Below are 14,982 nucleotides of genomic sequence, written 5' to 3' on the forward strand. Positions count from 1 at the left end.
TGATACGATTAAATCCATACGTATGAATCCCTTTGAGATTTTCCCGCCATCACTTGGGAATTTTATTCCATCCACTAAATGGGGAAGAACAAATGGAGCTCCTGAAAACTTTTATTTCCTTCCCCAGTTCATTTATAAAATTTAAAATGTGAAAAAAAGGAAAACTCTTACGAAAATGTGCAGAGAAAAAGGTAAAATGGCTTCAAACAATGCGATGAAATTAATTTGCGTTGGTATAGCTTAATTTGCTGTAGGCGATAATTTTGCAATTTACCTCCACTCTGGAGTTATGAATCTGTTCTTCCATTGTAACCCACGAAAATGAGTTAAATGAAAAGGGGATGGTTAAGGAAACTTACAAATTATACCCATCAGGAAGCCACAAATTTAAAAGATATTATTTATCATCTGACAGTAAATTAAAACGTATCCTGACAGTATCATAAAGATTGCAATTAGAATCATTTGTTATACGCACAATTTTCCGTGGAGTTTTCACCTCTTGCTGCTTCCACACCAGAACCCTTGGAAAGTTTTTCTCCATGCTGAAGGGGGGATCAGATTTTAATTAAGAGAATTAAGATGAGATGAAAGCAACAAATTGTTCTAATCACCATTGCTCGGTGAGTTTACTTTTCGGGCAAATTCTCCAAGGGTTTTCTCCATGAGAAGTGGAAGTACCGAAAACAAGGAAGAAAATTCATGGTTCCAGAAAAGGATATCTCAAGGTGAATTAATGGAATAATTTTCGGGAAAAGTTGAGAAGAGATCCCAATTAGGGTGACTCAAAGCGATTTAGGAGCAACTTTTTCTCTACTTGCATGAGACTTTGTAGACGAAATAAATCCCATTGAACTAATTGGTGTATATTGCTTTTAGTGATTAGATTGATTTTTTACAACCCTCCCATGGTTCCCTATTTTTCCATTTTCCCCGAAGGATTTCCACTATTACACGAGGAGAAAAAAACATTTTCAAACATCTTCCAAAAGAAAAACAATCAAATAATATACAAAGAAAATTCCTAGTGACAAATACATAGCCATAGAACTGTGTAACATGGAAAAGAAGTTACCTATACCATAAGAAGTTACGGAGAGAAGAGATGAGGGAAAAGTGGGAAAAGCAGTGAAAGATTTGCATCAACTTGTGATTAATAATTCATCGAAATAAGTGCTTGAAAACTTGGCAGAGAAAATCTCTGCATGAGCAAGAAAATTTACATATCAAAGGTTCTTTTCCGATATCTTTGCGCTGTTATCATAACTTGTAGTCCATTTGACGTCATCCTACACACTTTATCTTCTCGAGCATTTATGATTAAATTTGTCTCCAATGAAGACATTTTCCATAATTTTTTCTGATGCACCCCCTTCATTTAAAATGCTTCTCAAACATATGAAAGTTATGGGATCTACTAGCTAAAGTTTTTCTTTGAAATAATGGTTTTTGTGATATTGAAAAATGGAATTTAGATATGTGATTTTTAGCTGTAGAATTGTTAATTTTTTTGTAATGTAGATTTTTTTCCTTTGCAAATAAATTGCATCAAAACCTCAAAATGAATAGAGATCTATTAAAAGATCTAGTCTAGTCCCATTTAAAAGCTGTATTAAGTAAGATCACATAGACAACCTTTTTTCGCACTACATAGCAAAACTCTTTGGGGAGCTTTTCATTAAAAGAAAATTGAAATGTGTTTGCTAACAAAAATCAAAAATCCTTCTATCTATGTCAAATCTATTCATTCTATTAATCGTTAACTAACGACAAAAATGATAACTGATTATAAAATAATTTTTCCCCAGTAATTTTTCCATACCAAAAATTCTCCCCCAATATAAAACACATATTAAAAATTTAAGTACTACCACAGAGCTTTAGTGAAATGTGTTTGCATAATCACTTAGTTATTGCATGATTGAAGAAGTGGTTCTTGAAATATTAATTTTGTGTTTTCTACTGATGATGCCCAATTAAATGGATTATTCAGTTTTTATTAAAAATCCATAATCATAAAAAGATATTCAATTAGTATTGCTGGTGAAATTAAATTAAAATCATTTATTTAATAACCATGAAAACATTTCAGATTAGTGTTTTAAAAGTTTTAATTTTTGCGCAACTTTACACTGCAATTGAAATTTTAATGGGGGGCTTTCGATTATGCAATACCAATTGAAAGAATTTTTTTTCAGTGTATCTATAGGGTGAAAATTAGTTTTTATTACAAAAAAAACGCCTTTAAACACCTTTTCTAAAATTCTATATAAGCTAATTCCATAGTTGGTGATAAAAATCACCTCGGTATACGCATAAGCCTGGTGTGTTGATCGCATGCATAAAAGATAAGTTGATGACAGATTGAAAACAAGAATCACGGTAAGAATTTTATAAATTATTCTTATATTTTATCGCGGTACATTTCACTCCCTATAACCAATTGAATAATCCCTGAGCTGAGGAAAAAAATAAAAGAACATTTTTTAGCATTCAGTGAGGAGGAATTTCTTTGGAAACAATTAATAGTGTCGAAGGTGTGGGTGGAATAATTTAAATGGCACTTCCTTTTGTTCCATAGAGTTGCGAGGAATTGGAAAAAAATTCTACACGCGGGTGGATGCTTTTTTTCCTCCGGAGAAAGCACAAGAGGGCAAAAGTAAAACGAATTATTGGGGTCGAATGTGACCGCATGCATTTGCTTCTGTTCCCACGCCGTTTAAATATTAATATCAGAAAAGTGTCTTCAGTATATGTGGCCTCTGTGTGGAGTGAAAACGCTTCAATATTAGCAACTAAAAAGTCCATAACATATTTTCAACTTCAATTCCTCCTTTTCTATAATCTTCCCACTTGCGTGGTATAACTATCACTGTTGATTGTCTGTCTGGCGATGTTTCATTTGTGGGGAAAAGTCGACTTTCCTGCGTGGAAATGATTGCTTATAAAATAGCCCATATGTAGAAACTCCAATAAACCTCTTATTTTATTTTATAGCTCGTATAATGTAGCTTCTATCGTTGCCACCATGAAGAAGAAACACACCGAGTGTGGTGTGAGGGAACAATTACGATATAATTATTGTACGGAAAGTCCAATTGAAATTCTATTCTTCATTAAATAATACACCCCGCATTATTTCTTTTCACAAAGAGGCACGCGGTAGTTAAAAGTACAAAAGCTCTCCTAATGCAATTTATTTGATAATTCCCACTCATCTTTTTTCATGCTTCTTTCCACGTAATCTCCCAATCAATGGCACTAAATTACATACAGATCAATTACATGAGTTGATAATTGAGCGTAAAAAATTCATGTTACGTTCATGAGATTCTAAAAAAAAATAAGAAAAATGAAGTATAAATTCTAAATCTAAAAGCATTCAAAAGACTTTAATACTTTGAGGATAAGCTTAAATTAAATAGTTATAGGATATATGAATTTTTCATAATATCACCCTGAAAAGACTATACTGCAAGAGGATGTAACGAAAGCAGAACTTTTCATGCCTAAGATTAAATTGTGAGTGAATTTAGCTTTTGTTGAGTGAACGATCGATCTGTAGCTAAATATTGTGGATGGATTCTGATCTGAAACGCTGATTTCCTTCATGATTTTTCTCACAGCTTTTTCTCAGATTTTGTGAATTGGCATTGAAATTTCACCAATACTTCCACTTACACAGCACATCATTCACAAAAATTGTGAAAAAAAACTGAGGGAAACATCGTAGAGAAAGATAGCATTTCAGAATAGAATCCATTCACGACTGGTTTAAGAATTGATATGGAATTTGCAAAAAATCTTCTAAAGCGAATTTTGATAAAATCCAAAATCGAAGAATAAAGGAATTTTTTCCCCTATTTAACTTTCTTATAATTAAAAATTTATAAATATAACATTTATATACTTTTATTCTACATTCAAAACTACAAAATATAAAATACAACCAAGACTCATTTCAAGTTTTCTGGGCAAAAATCGTGAGGATATGGCATTGATTGAGAAGGGACCCTGGGCTGAGAGAAAAAAAGAAAGCTGGTGAAGAAGTCGATAAATAGATACGAAATGAAAACGGGAAAGGAATCAAATATTTATGAATTGAATTGTGCAAGGCAGTTGAGAGTAGATTTTTAGAGTACGATGAATTGCTTTCCTCGCTCCTTATATTGTAACAATTTCTTCGTTTTCTCCTACCCTCGCATTGCTCTTAGTTTTCCACAATCTTCCATCCAATGACGGAGAAGTAAAAAAAAAAACAAGAAGAAATGAAGGAGTATGAGAACTTCATTGGAAGAATGTTGAATTTTCTTCTCCTTGCATTCGCTATTCTCCGAGGCATTTTCTCTCTTCCAATATTGTGTATGGTTTCGAAGAATTGTCGATGGGATTGCGGGATGTCTGGGGGTTGATGGCGCAAGAAAAAAAACACACACAGAACACCACCATCCAGGAAGAAGGCAACGTAATTTGATTTTTATTCGCACATTTGCTAACCTTTTTTATTTCCCCATTTTTACGACATTGTTATAGGGTCGTATATGGGTTGAAATTTGGTTTTAAATTGCTTACCCAAAAGAAGCCAAGTTTGCCCAGAGTGGGAAAATTTTCCTCGAGGAATGTATTGAGGAATGGATGAAAATTCACGATACTTGATTTTGTTAACAAACTTCCATTCTGTGATTGCGAGAGGTGCCTCATTCGTTATGAACTCCCACATTTCTCTCTTTTTTTTTGCATAATTTGGGTTACAATACATGAATGTTGTAAATATATATAGCTAAACATTAACTAAATCAATCTATTATATCATAATTCCTTCATGATCCATTGAGGTGCCATTATCACAGAGATTTTGAAAATATTTTAATAATTAAAATCATCAATCATTAAAAGGCTTATTAGTGCGCTTAGTTTTATAACCACTATTTAATTACGTATTTGAATTAGCTATTTTATATAAATCTATTGCATACTGTCAAATGTACAGAAAAGAGAATATCTCATTCCAAAAAACTAAACATTTCCAGTGAGAGTTAGAGAGAATAACCCCCTAAAATTATGCCATTTGTCAGGTGAGGCCGTGAAAAAAGAATTAATATTTTCCATTTGATAAATTAATTTGCTTTAATGTATGTACTTAATTGCTTTAGTGGTTCTCTGGAGGAATTTTACGATGATAATTTCTGATAATGACAAGCGAAGGATAATGAAGGAAAGTCAATTCCTCCCAATCCTCTCAATTCCGGAATGGGAGTTTTCCATGGTGAAAATGCTTTGCAAGAGTGTGAGATATTTTGTCTCTATCTGATGCTCTTGACTCATTAATATTAGCATTATACAAAAAGCTTTTAGTAACATTACCCAGGCATTATGAAGACCCCTCCATCGTGCTAGACTTGTATTATTAGGATTTTCGGCTTGGGGACGGAAATCGATTATTATTAAAATCCCAAACCCCCTCTTTTTCCGCCTTCCGCACAAATACTATTATCGCACATCGTGTGCTCATCACCATTAAAATTCATTTTATTTCTTGTGGGTACAGGAAAGGCTTTCTCCCAAAAGCTTTCCATTTGTATCCACAGCTTACATATAACATCAAAAGCTTCCACCCCTTCTTTGTATTTCCGGGGGAAGGATGTTAGTGGCAAAACATCAAATGGAAATGAAACATATTGGTCAATTAATAGAAATAATTCTCAATTTCTCTTCATGTATTGTACGTCGCACCCAAAAGTAAAAACCTCCCAATATGTAGTCGCATTTAATGTAATAAAGTCCATTGTGGCTTTAACATGTTGTGTGTGCTCTAATACTGTTCTGTTACATATAAGTATTGAAGGGGCTATTAACTTCGCAAAGTAAAACCCTTTAGTATTTTTTTTATCTGATTATTGTCATGTATTTTTTTATGAAATATTAAGGTTTCCTTTCTTTTATAATGGTCAATTGGTATGATTCAAGATTTTAAGAAATTACAGATTTTATTTTATTAGGGAAGGAGAATCCGAAAAAAATACTTCAGAAATAAAATTAGGCCCAAGAAAGAAAATCTTTGGAAAATAATAAAATTTTGTTTCAGTAAAGTACAAAATTCTCTGCTTTAGAATGCTCCTTGAGTGATCTTAAGAAAGATCTGAAAATTAAAAATTGAGAACTTTTTTTTATTGTCCCAAGTTCTCCTAAATTTTATTCTCCTAAATTTTACTCTAAAAAACAAACGTAGCAAAATTTTTTTTTAATAAAAATTAAATTCTGAATTAAAATTTTATAATTATCCTGTAACTTTTACCTATAATATTTTCCATTTTAAAAAAAGCTCCTAAAACCATCAAATTTTTATATTTACATATTTTCTAATTCCTTAGAACATTTGAAAAATCTTACATTGAAAAATCTGTAAAACTCCTCAATTGATTAGCCCCTTTTGTGAGTCCTTATTCGGGGTTCTCACTCTGGTGTTTTTGGAAAATCTATATCACCGCAGTATATACACATTTCGTTTGGACTTAAATAGCACAGGGAGAGTTTTGATGGTAAATTGGCCAATAACACTTGAAATATATTCGATTGGAGTGGTTTTTGGGGTTGTGGTAAATGCTTTGTTTTCCTTCCTCTCCTAATTGTTTTACTTGCCATTCACTATTGCAGTATTATTACAAATAAATTTCACGACACTCCAAATTACTCTGCGTCCCCCTAATGTCGTCTGTGAAAAGAATAAACGAACAGGGTGAGTCAGGTATATAGGGAGAGAGTCAGAGAATTTACCTTTTTTGGTATATCGACGATGTAATACATACATACATATACCTATGTTACGTATTATATAGTTAAAGCTTTAAGCAGATTTAGGAAGCTTTTTTTCTGAAAAATATTGGAAAATGAAATATAAGCCTATAGTGGACAATTTAGATGAATTCCCAATTCATTGATCTGATTTACCTCTCTGGCACCCCATTTTGCACCATGGGGGAATCAATTAAATTTCGGTATTTGAACCAAATTAAATGCAATTCCAAAGTTCTATTGCACAATGTTGTAGCTCATAATTTCATTTCAGTGCCACCCTCTCGCCCCCCTCATTGGCGTTTGTATTAAGTTTCAAGTGGTGTGACGATTGTTATCAATAATAGAGCAAGGACGGGAGGAATATTTTGCAAATTGCTGTTTTGACTTCTGAAGAGCAACATTATTTTTCCCTCTCACAATTCCTGATGCATTTTTGCTGAGCCATGGCAAATCGATTAGCAACGTGTACTCTCTGTATGTTATGTATGTTGTATACCTTCTACAAGCTCAATAAAAGGGAATGAATAAAAAAAAGCATTTTCACGGTTGCCCCCTAATAGAGTTGTCCCAAAAGTGATGAATAAACATAGAGCATGGTGTTTAGGAAGAGGTGAAAAAGAATTAGTAAAAACACCGGGTGGAGGGAAAATTTTCGGGGAGAATCGGAATGGAAATGGCGACAACGGGTCGATCGATAGTAATGCCGTCGTGTATGATTGGTTGTTGGGCGGAGATAGGACGATTTTCTCCGTATATACGGAAAAGTCTGTGCACAGAGGGTGCGAAAGAGAAAATATGATCATTTCCCCATGTGTCACTGTATTTGTAGAGAGAAAATCTCCCCTTTTTGTGCACTCGAAATTCTCCACTCACATAATTTTCCTCCTTTTACTCGCGCTTTTCTTTCCTCTTCAGTAAACAAAACAAAATGGTTGGGAAAATTGTGAATTTTACGAGGAAATCTTTGCAAATATTTCCCCATATTATGCATTTCTTGTTAACAAATATTATTTTAGTGGCAACATAGTATAGTTTTGATGTTAAAATAATTTAGGTTTTGTAAGGAAAATGCTTTGGAACATTGCTAAACTATATTAGAAAAATTTTGGACGATTTATTCAATAGATTTAATCATTGAAATAAACCCGGTTATACTCTGAAAGTTTTAACATTTTCGCAGTCTGACTTGAAAATCTTCTAGAAAATTTAATTTTTAACCAAAATTTTTCAAATTTTGCGTAAAAAGTTCGAAAACTCTTCTTTTAACGGAATTCATTGAAGTTTTATAAGAATAAAGAATTTTCAAGCCATGTTTATGCACTCACATACAACATTGCGATCTCAAATTAACACTGAATTACTAATCATTCTCTGACGACTTAGGTAACCAAATTGAATTAAAAGACTTTCCCAATTTGTTTTTTTTAGTAAAATCCAGAAATCACTTGTATATAAAAATCTTGTAAGCTCTGTCCGTTAAAAGCTCTCTCCTATCTCCGTGTAAATCGAAGAAATGTTGGTCAATTCCATGCAAAAAAAATCTCCTACATTTATGATGGATGAGCGAGCATATTATGTATCAGACAATACATAAGGCATTACTGTTCGTGAACTAAAGGCGGGCAAGAGAAACACCTTGAAAGTTTTCCTTAGCGGATGGCAAAAAAAGCTCTGCTGTACGACGAATGGTGAATTGAGGATAGGGTGGGAGGTAGTGGGGTAGGAGGTGTAACTTCGTATGCATTTTCGATTTAGAACACTTTTCCAGGTTGGAGAGTTTCTCTCTCGTTAAAACCCATAAATACACTCTGTAATATAATCTGATTTATAATTCATCTTCGACATCGCGTGATGCAAAACGAAAACCGGTTTAACTAACAATTACCAACATAGAAGGTATTATGTATATGTAGTACAGAGTGGGCTTAATATGGGGCTGTGTTTTTTTCGGGGGGTGGGAAAAGTCACTTTGGGGGTGGGTGAATTGTGTGTATTGTGGGAAGTTGCTTGCTTTTCAAGGAAAAACCGAAGAGACACCACCAATTTAATCCTCGTAATATTCCTCGAGCCTTGTATTTCCGTCTCCGCTGTGAGACTTTCTTAAGACTTTAATAGTCACTTTGATGGAAGTTTACTTTTTTTTCCCTAACATACCCCATATAAGTTACTTAACAACATGCAATTTTTTACATAGAGGCAACACGAATAGCTTACACGGCTTACACGTTTTTTAATGTTTAATGAAAATTTAAATTATTTTTAAAAATAATAAGAAAAATTTATATTTTTTTCGATTTATCAATTTTTGAATTTAATTCAAAAGGAAAAAAAACAAAAATTTGCCATCATGCGGACATGGGATTACACGAAATTGCCCAAATTCAATTATAATGTGTTGAGAGGAACAATTTAAACCACATTTGGAGCCATGATGTGTTGCAAAATCGTTAAATATTTGTGTGGGCAAAATTCAATGAATTGTTGGAATATTGTACTCTCAAATCTAATTACAAAATCTAAACCAAGACCTCTCTCACAAAATAACCACGTGAAAAGTACGCAGCGAAATCATGGTTAATTTTTAATGATTATACCAAGAGAAATATTATGTTAACTTTATACTGGAATTTGCCACCCCAAATATAGGGAAAGTTCGTTGTTACTGGCAGATATTGTGTACAATATACTTTCAAATAGGGCAGCATTAATGATCTCCTAAAGCCGAAGGAAGAGTTGCAAGATCAATAGACATTTTGTAAATAAACAATTCATTATTTATTTATTAATGTAATGCTAACGACTCTTAATTGATTAGGCAATAATAGTGTGGAAAAGGGGTTGAAAGCAATGATGATGTTTACTTTTTTTCTCTTCTATTTACATACTGAATGTGAAACTAAACTCTTTTTTTTTTACATGAATACGTTTAATTAGTAAAATTCTTCTCACGCGCCTCGTTGAATTATAAAAATACCTAACTCACGTAAAATTCAAAATTCATTCTTTTTATGGAAATTATAACCATATGAATTTTTTAAATAAAAAAATATATTCCTAAATATATTTCTGTGTGTCTATTAATTTTTTTATATGTAAATTAATTGCTCAATCAAGCCTCGCTTTCAACCCCTATTTTCTATTTTCTTCTACTTCCAGAGTCGATTATTAGAAGACGCTTCAATAATGTGTAATTCGTGGTCTCCCAGGCATAATGTGAGTGTCTTATTCATTTTCCTTATTCAAAATTTATGTTTCCTCAAGCATTACATCCAACATCTTTTGATTTTTTCAAACATACAAAAACTCGATCAGTTGCTAAACTACCGAAATAATAAAAAATCACAATTCCCTCAATCGCGTGCATAAAAAAAAATTCTTTTCCCTGTTTTTAATTCAATTAATTTAACCCCCCAAATGAAGGGGAAGAAAATTGTGGGAATTGTTCACGTGATTAGCAGCGATGTTCGCATATGTTTCCCTTTTTTACCTAAAATATATCCACTTGAGAGGGGAGAAGTGCTTATCGTGAAAGGCAGGAAAACCCACTAATTTCTCGAGGAAATATCCAATTTTCCATTGAAGAGGGTGATGATGGTGAAAAAAAAACCACAAACAACTTCCGGTCACGTGCGAATGACCACGACGAATTAATGAAAGACATCGCGACAGGTTGAATGAGGCAAATGCAAAAGGGTTTTGAATAGAAGTTAGGGGAATAGTGCCCCTTGTGCCATATTTCACATTCAATTTTGTGGAAATGGTGGAAGTATTTGTTGAATATAATATTGAGATTTTCTTTTGACCCACAAAGAAATTTTTCTCTATGTTTAAGGACGAAAATCCATCAATGATATTTTAAAATTTTGATCCATTAAGCTTTCATGCGTATGCGGGGCGGGGTTTGTATGAGTGGATGATGATGATGCAGTGAGTAGCAGATGGAAAATGAGTGAAATATTGTTCAAAGTGCTATAATTAATAGAAAATGAATAATTGAGAGATATTGAGGCAGACTTGCTCCAGACACTTCATCAATCTAACGAGGAAATTGCCTTCCATATACGTGTGTGTTTGTCTCACGAGCCTCCCCGACACCCAAAGGGTGGGTTGTGAAATGTACGGGTTTACCCGTGTGTGGGGGACGAGGTAGGAAATGGTAAAATGAAATCGTCTTACCTCATCCTACGACGGATGGCGTAATATTAAAGCACACCCGAAGAGCTTTCCTCGAAAGCTACGCACTTCCATGCGATTATGAGATTCAGTCCCTCATCGCATCCACACTTTCCCAAAAACTCTCCTCTACATAGCCCCTCATCTTAGGGAAGTATTAATCAATAATTCCATCCCCAAAATCTCACGGGTGTGCCGAAGAGGAATCCAACCGAAATGCATTTACCTCCCCGGTTCGATTTTGGTGGAGGGATTTTCCATCCCAGTGCGCCGAAAGCTTGAGATGTGCCTCTGGCTTATTTTTTCTTCTTGCTACGGGGAGGTCGTACGTGGAAAGCTCATAAGACCTCACGTGAGAATACACACACATACACACAGATTCCAAGTGGAGGTAGAGAAGAGAGATGTTAGATTGGTGAGGAGTTGGGAGCGAGTCGGCCTTATTAAAAATTGGCCAGACGTCTCATAAATATTTCACAGGGCGTCCGCTACAGGAGCACCCCTCAACCGTTTGAATGATGGATGACGAACGATGTCAATTTTTAACACCCCGCGCCGAAGAACTTCTCTTTCGTTCACCCACCCTTCTCATACACATCACATATGTTCTCCTTTCCCTTCTACAACCCCAAAATATCCTTCAATGAATATATTCCCCGGTATGTACATGAGAGCAAAAAGGAGATATGACATACTCATGTGCAGCTTTTGAGTTTGCAAACAAACTCATGTGGGGGTGGCTCCGAAAAAAAAGCTCCCGGCGGGGAAGGCACATTTGGGGATGGTCGGAAGTTGTGGAGACATAGAGAGAAGAGAAGAAAAACAAGAACAATGTCAACCAACTAATATTCACATATGAGAGACACATCCCTGGGAATTTTATGTAAACATTGTAATACACGATGTGTCGCATATCACAAACTCCCATCGAAAACACATAGTTGGGGTGCCTCTGGGGTGGATGAAGAGGGTGATTTGTCGTGTCTCGTTTTCCAACCACCATTTCCACTTGTTCTGTATATATGCTACTTTATGCTTCAAACATCAAGTGAAAGGTTACGTTTTTTCCCCAGAAAAGGATAATAACTTTTAGAAGGAAAATTACATAGTTTTCCTTAATTTGATTTCTATTTGTAAAATGAAAAGGATTCACTTTTTGCGAGTGAGCAATCCTTATTTCTTTGTTAAATTTAACTGATTTTTCAAAACGATTTTTCGCTAAATATTCTAAAAAGAAAATATTTTTTTTTTTACATTCCAACCTGTAAGCTATGTATGTACTTCATATGAAGAAAAATTGATGACTTATTTCCCAAAGGGAAAAACACCTTAGCAATGACTCACAATGCTCTAGTGTTGAAAAATACTTATTTGAGAAAAATTATTGGGGAGTTCTTCTCCTCAAGGGTGGGGTGGGAAAATCAAAATAGAAAAACATATGTGCGACAACGAGGCCTCTATGGACAAGGTTGATTAACGATTTTTTCTGTGTCTTAATTGCAGGGTGATATCTTTTCGGGGCTGAACGATGGCATCCTGAGTAGGGCTGAAGCCCTGGCCGCTGTGGACATCCAGAAGCACCAGAGTAGTCATGCTCACACACAAATGTCCTCACAGCTTAAGCACGACGTGATGTACCACCATGGAATGGGTGGACCACCACAGAGGCCACTACAAGTGAGTTTTACTTGGAATCTTTGTGCACACCCTAAGGGTTTTTTTCGCTCTACCCGCTAATCACTGGATGAACGATAAATCAATTGACAAAATCGCTTAACTAAATGAACAACCACTCGTCTATATTCGCCTGGGGATGAAATTCTAATTTCAATTCTCATTATGGCTACACTGTATGTATGTTGTATTTCTCGTGTGCTCAAAGACACGTGACCACTTTGGCACGTGTCAACACCCTCGAGGCTCATCGCGCAATCACAATTTGAGTTGGAATAAAAAAAATCGTGAACCCCTGTGCGAGTGTATTGAGAAAATTGAGATAAGAGCATGAGAATGGATAATTTGGAGTAATATTGCGTCCACGGTGTTTATGGGAAAATGTGGAAAAGCGGTTGAGGTGAAGGACGGTTATTTATCCTTATTGGAAAGAGTTGATATACATACATATATTTAGTAAATATAGGTAATTTATTTTGAAGATATAGGAAAGAATGTCCTTTATTATGCAAAAGTGGGATAATCCAAAAAGTCGTTCAAATAAGGATTAAAACGTTTTATTAATGTGAATTTCAAAAATATAAAAGGTATGACGTAGACAGAATTTGAAATTGATCCTTCTACTAAAATGTTCCCGGATTGTTCACCTCACAACTCTATTATATCTTCATCTTGCAATTTGCTGTTGTATCAGACTGACACTGATGGACATCCAAAATGGTAATTCCGCAGTCCTTGTTTGGCATTTTTCTGTCCAAAGGACTTCCACTCCATCCCCCACCCCCACATAAGCACGATCATATAGGGTACAACTCACAGGGAAATCATCTTTCTGGGAAAAAGAGTGTCACCCACCACCCCTCTTGTGAGAGAAGCATCTCGCAATCATAATGCAACCATCACTGGCAACGACACGTGACGGATAATTTGATTGGTAACAAGTGAATTAACAATTGCTCAATTCTGTTTATATTAACTCTCACTCTCCATTTTACAACACGGATGAATTACGAGGACAACGGGGTGTACACGGGGGTGGGTGTCTGCAGTGGAATTCACTCAGAGACATGACTGTGAAATTTGACGATGGTACATTGAACTATATTAATGAGGGATTATGTAAATCTCTTTTTAACCTGATTGATGGTGTGTTTTGTATATCAAATAACACCCATGAATCAATCTTTAATAAAATTTTCATCCCTTTTTCGCATATTAACCATATACATATGTACATATATGTATGTATGAAAATTCATCGGTTAAATTGTTACAGGGTGTCCCATTTACATAATTCTAAAAAATAGTTTTTACTTTGATCTTGTTTTTTTTTCAGCTAATTTGTGATGGTCGAGTGTTATTTAGGACCGAGGATAATCACTGTAAAAAAAATTACCTTTATATTTTAACCCTTTCGCATCTGCATAAAACATAAATATATTTCAACATTCGGTTCATTCTGCTCAAATTTATTTTATTTCCAACTTTGAAAAAATATTAAAGTTTTTAATAATTAACTGTTGGCGCTTTATACGCCAACCACTTTGCGACAACCGCGCCACCACCGGCACAACGCACGAAACAAAAAAAATGTCATCTGTGACTCCGCCTGACGTGATCTTTTTCCGTCGAAATTGACACGCTCTCTTCCGTTCCCAACCACGGTGATGGCAACATGTGCCACCAACTTGCGCAAAAATTAAATTCAATTTTATGTAGTAAGTGAGTAAAGTTAAATTCGGAAACATATTTTAAATTAATCAGTGGATCACTGTGTTATATTTTGTGCGCGCCCCCAACCGCCACACTCCGCGGATTCTCCGGAATTTCGCCCAACAATCCACCCGAGACGACCACGAGGGGGGAAGATTTTTTTGTCCTCCGACCCGGACATTCCGGCAGGAGCCCCCAACAAGATTTTAACCCATTTTCATCTGTATCACGCAGGTACGTGACGTTACATTTTTGTCCTCCGACCCGGACATTCCGGCAGGAGCCCCCAACAAGATTTTAACCCATTTTCATCTGTATCACGCAGGTACGTGACGTTACATTTTGGACCTTCGATCCGTGTGGCAACAGGATTAGCCACACCCAGCGACCACGATGATGCCGGCTGATGAGAAAAACATCACCCTGAGGGGCCACAAATCTCGTGTTGAAGGACGTGTTGCCGATACAGGCACAAATCCATCCAGTGGCACCAACAGAGAATATCCGCATGTTCCGACAGCCTCTGACAGCTTCCTCCCACATGGAGCCACGGCTACGCCACCTACAAATGCCTCTGCGCTTGACATAGCCCTTGCTCAGCTCATTCAGCACCAAATTCAAGCTGAG

The 14,982-nt window shown here is 35.3% G+C and overlaps 3 protein-coding genes across 9 annotated transcripts in view; 2 read left to right on the plus strand and 1 right to left on the minus strand.

The window, feature by feature from the left end:
* LOC129790155 (protein O-mannosyl-transferase TMTC2-like) overlaps nucleotides 1–3,366 on the minus strand; it is a 433,518-nt gene extending 430,152 nt beyond the window's left edge. Inside the window, exon 1 of the mRNA XM_055827506.1 lies at nucleotides 3,275–3,366. The gene's annotated coding sequence lies outside the window, so the exon portion shown is untranslated. The remainder of the gene's footprint in view (nucleotides 1–3,274) is intronic.
* The window catches only part of LOC129790211 (serine/threonine-protein phosphatase PP2A 65 kDa regulatory subunit), a 620,353-nt gene that overhangs the window by 242,699 nt on the left and 362,672 nt on the right, over nucleotides 1–14,982 (plus strand). The gene's annotated exons all lie outside the window — the stretch shown is intronic.
* The window catches only part of LOC129790301 (inhibitory POU protein), a 29,335-nt gene that overhangs the window by 4,437 nt on the left and 9,916 nt on the right, over nucleotides 1–14,982 (plus strand). For 5 of the 7 annotated variants that reach the window (XM_055827752.1, XM_055827755.1, XM_055827753.1 and 2 more), the window contains exons 3-4: nucleotides 9,952–10,008; nucleotides 12,472–12,645. In XM_055827752.1, coding sequence (XP_055683727.1) covers nucleotides 9,952–10,008; nucleotides 12,472–12,645 — 231 coding nt within the window. The remainder of the gene's footprint in view (nucleotides 1–9,951; nucleotides 10,009–12,471; nucleotides 12,646–14,982) is intronic. The other 2 variants (XM_055827754.1, XM_055827758.1) reach the window with 1 other exon arrangement.

The sequence above is a fragment of the Lutzomyia longipalpis genome, chromosome 2 (assembly GCF_024334085.1).
Source record: "Lutzomyia longipalpis isolate SR_M1_2022 chromosome 2, ASM2433408v1".
Classification (NCBI taxonomy): Eukaryota; Metazoa; Arthropoda; class Insecta; order Diptera; family Psychodidae; genus Lutzomyia; species Lutzomyia longipalpis.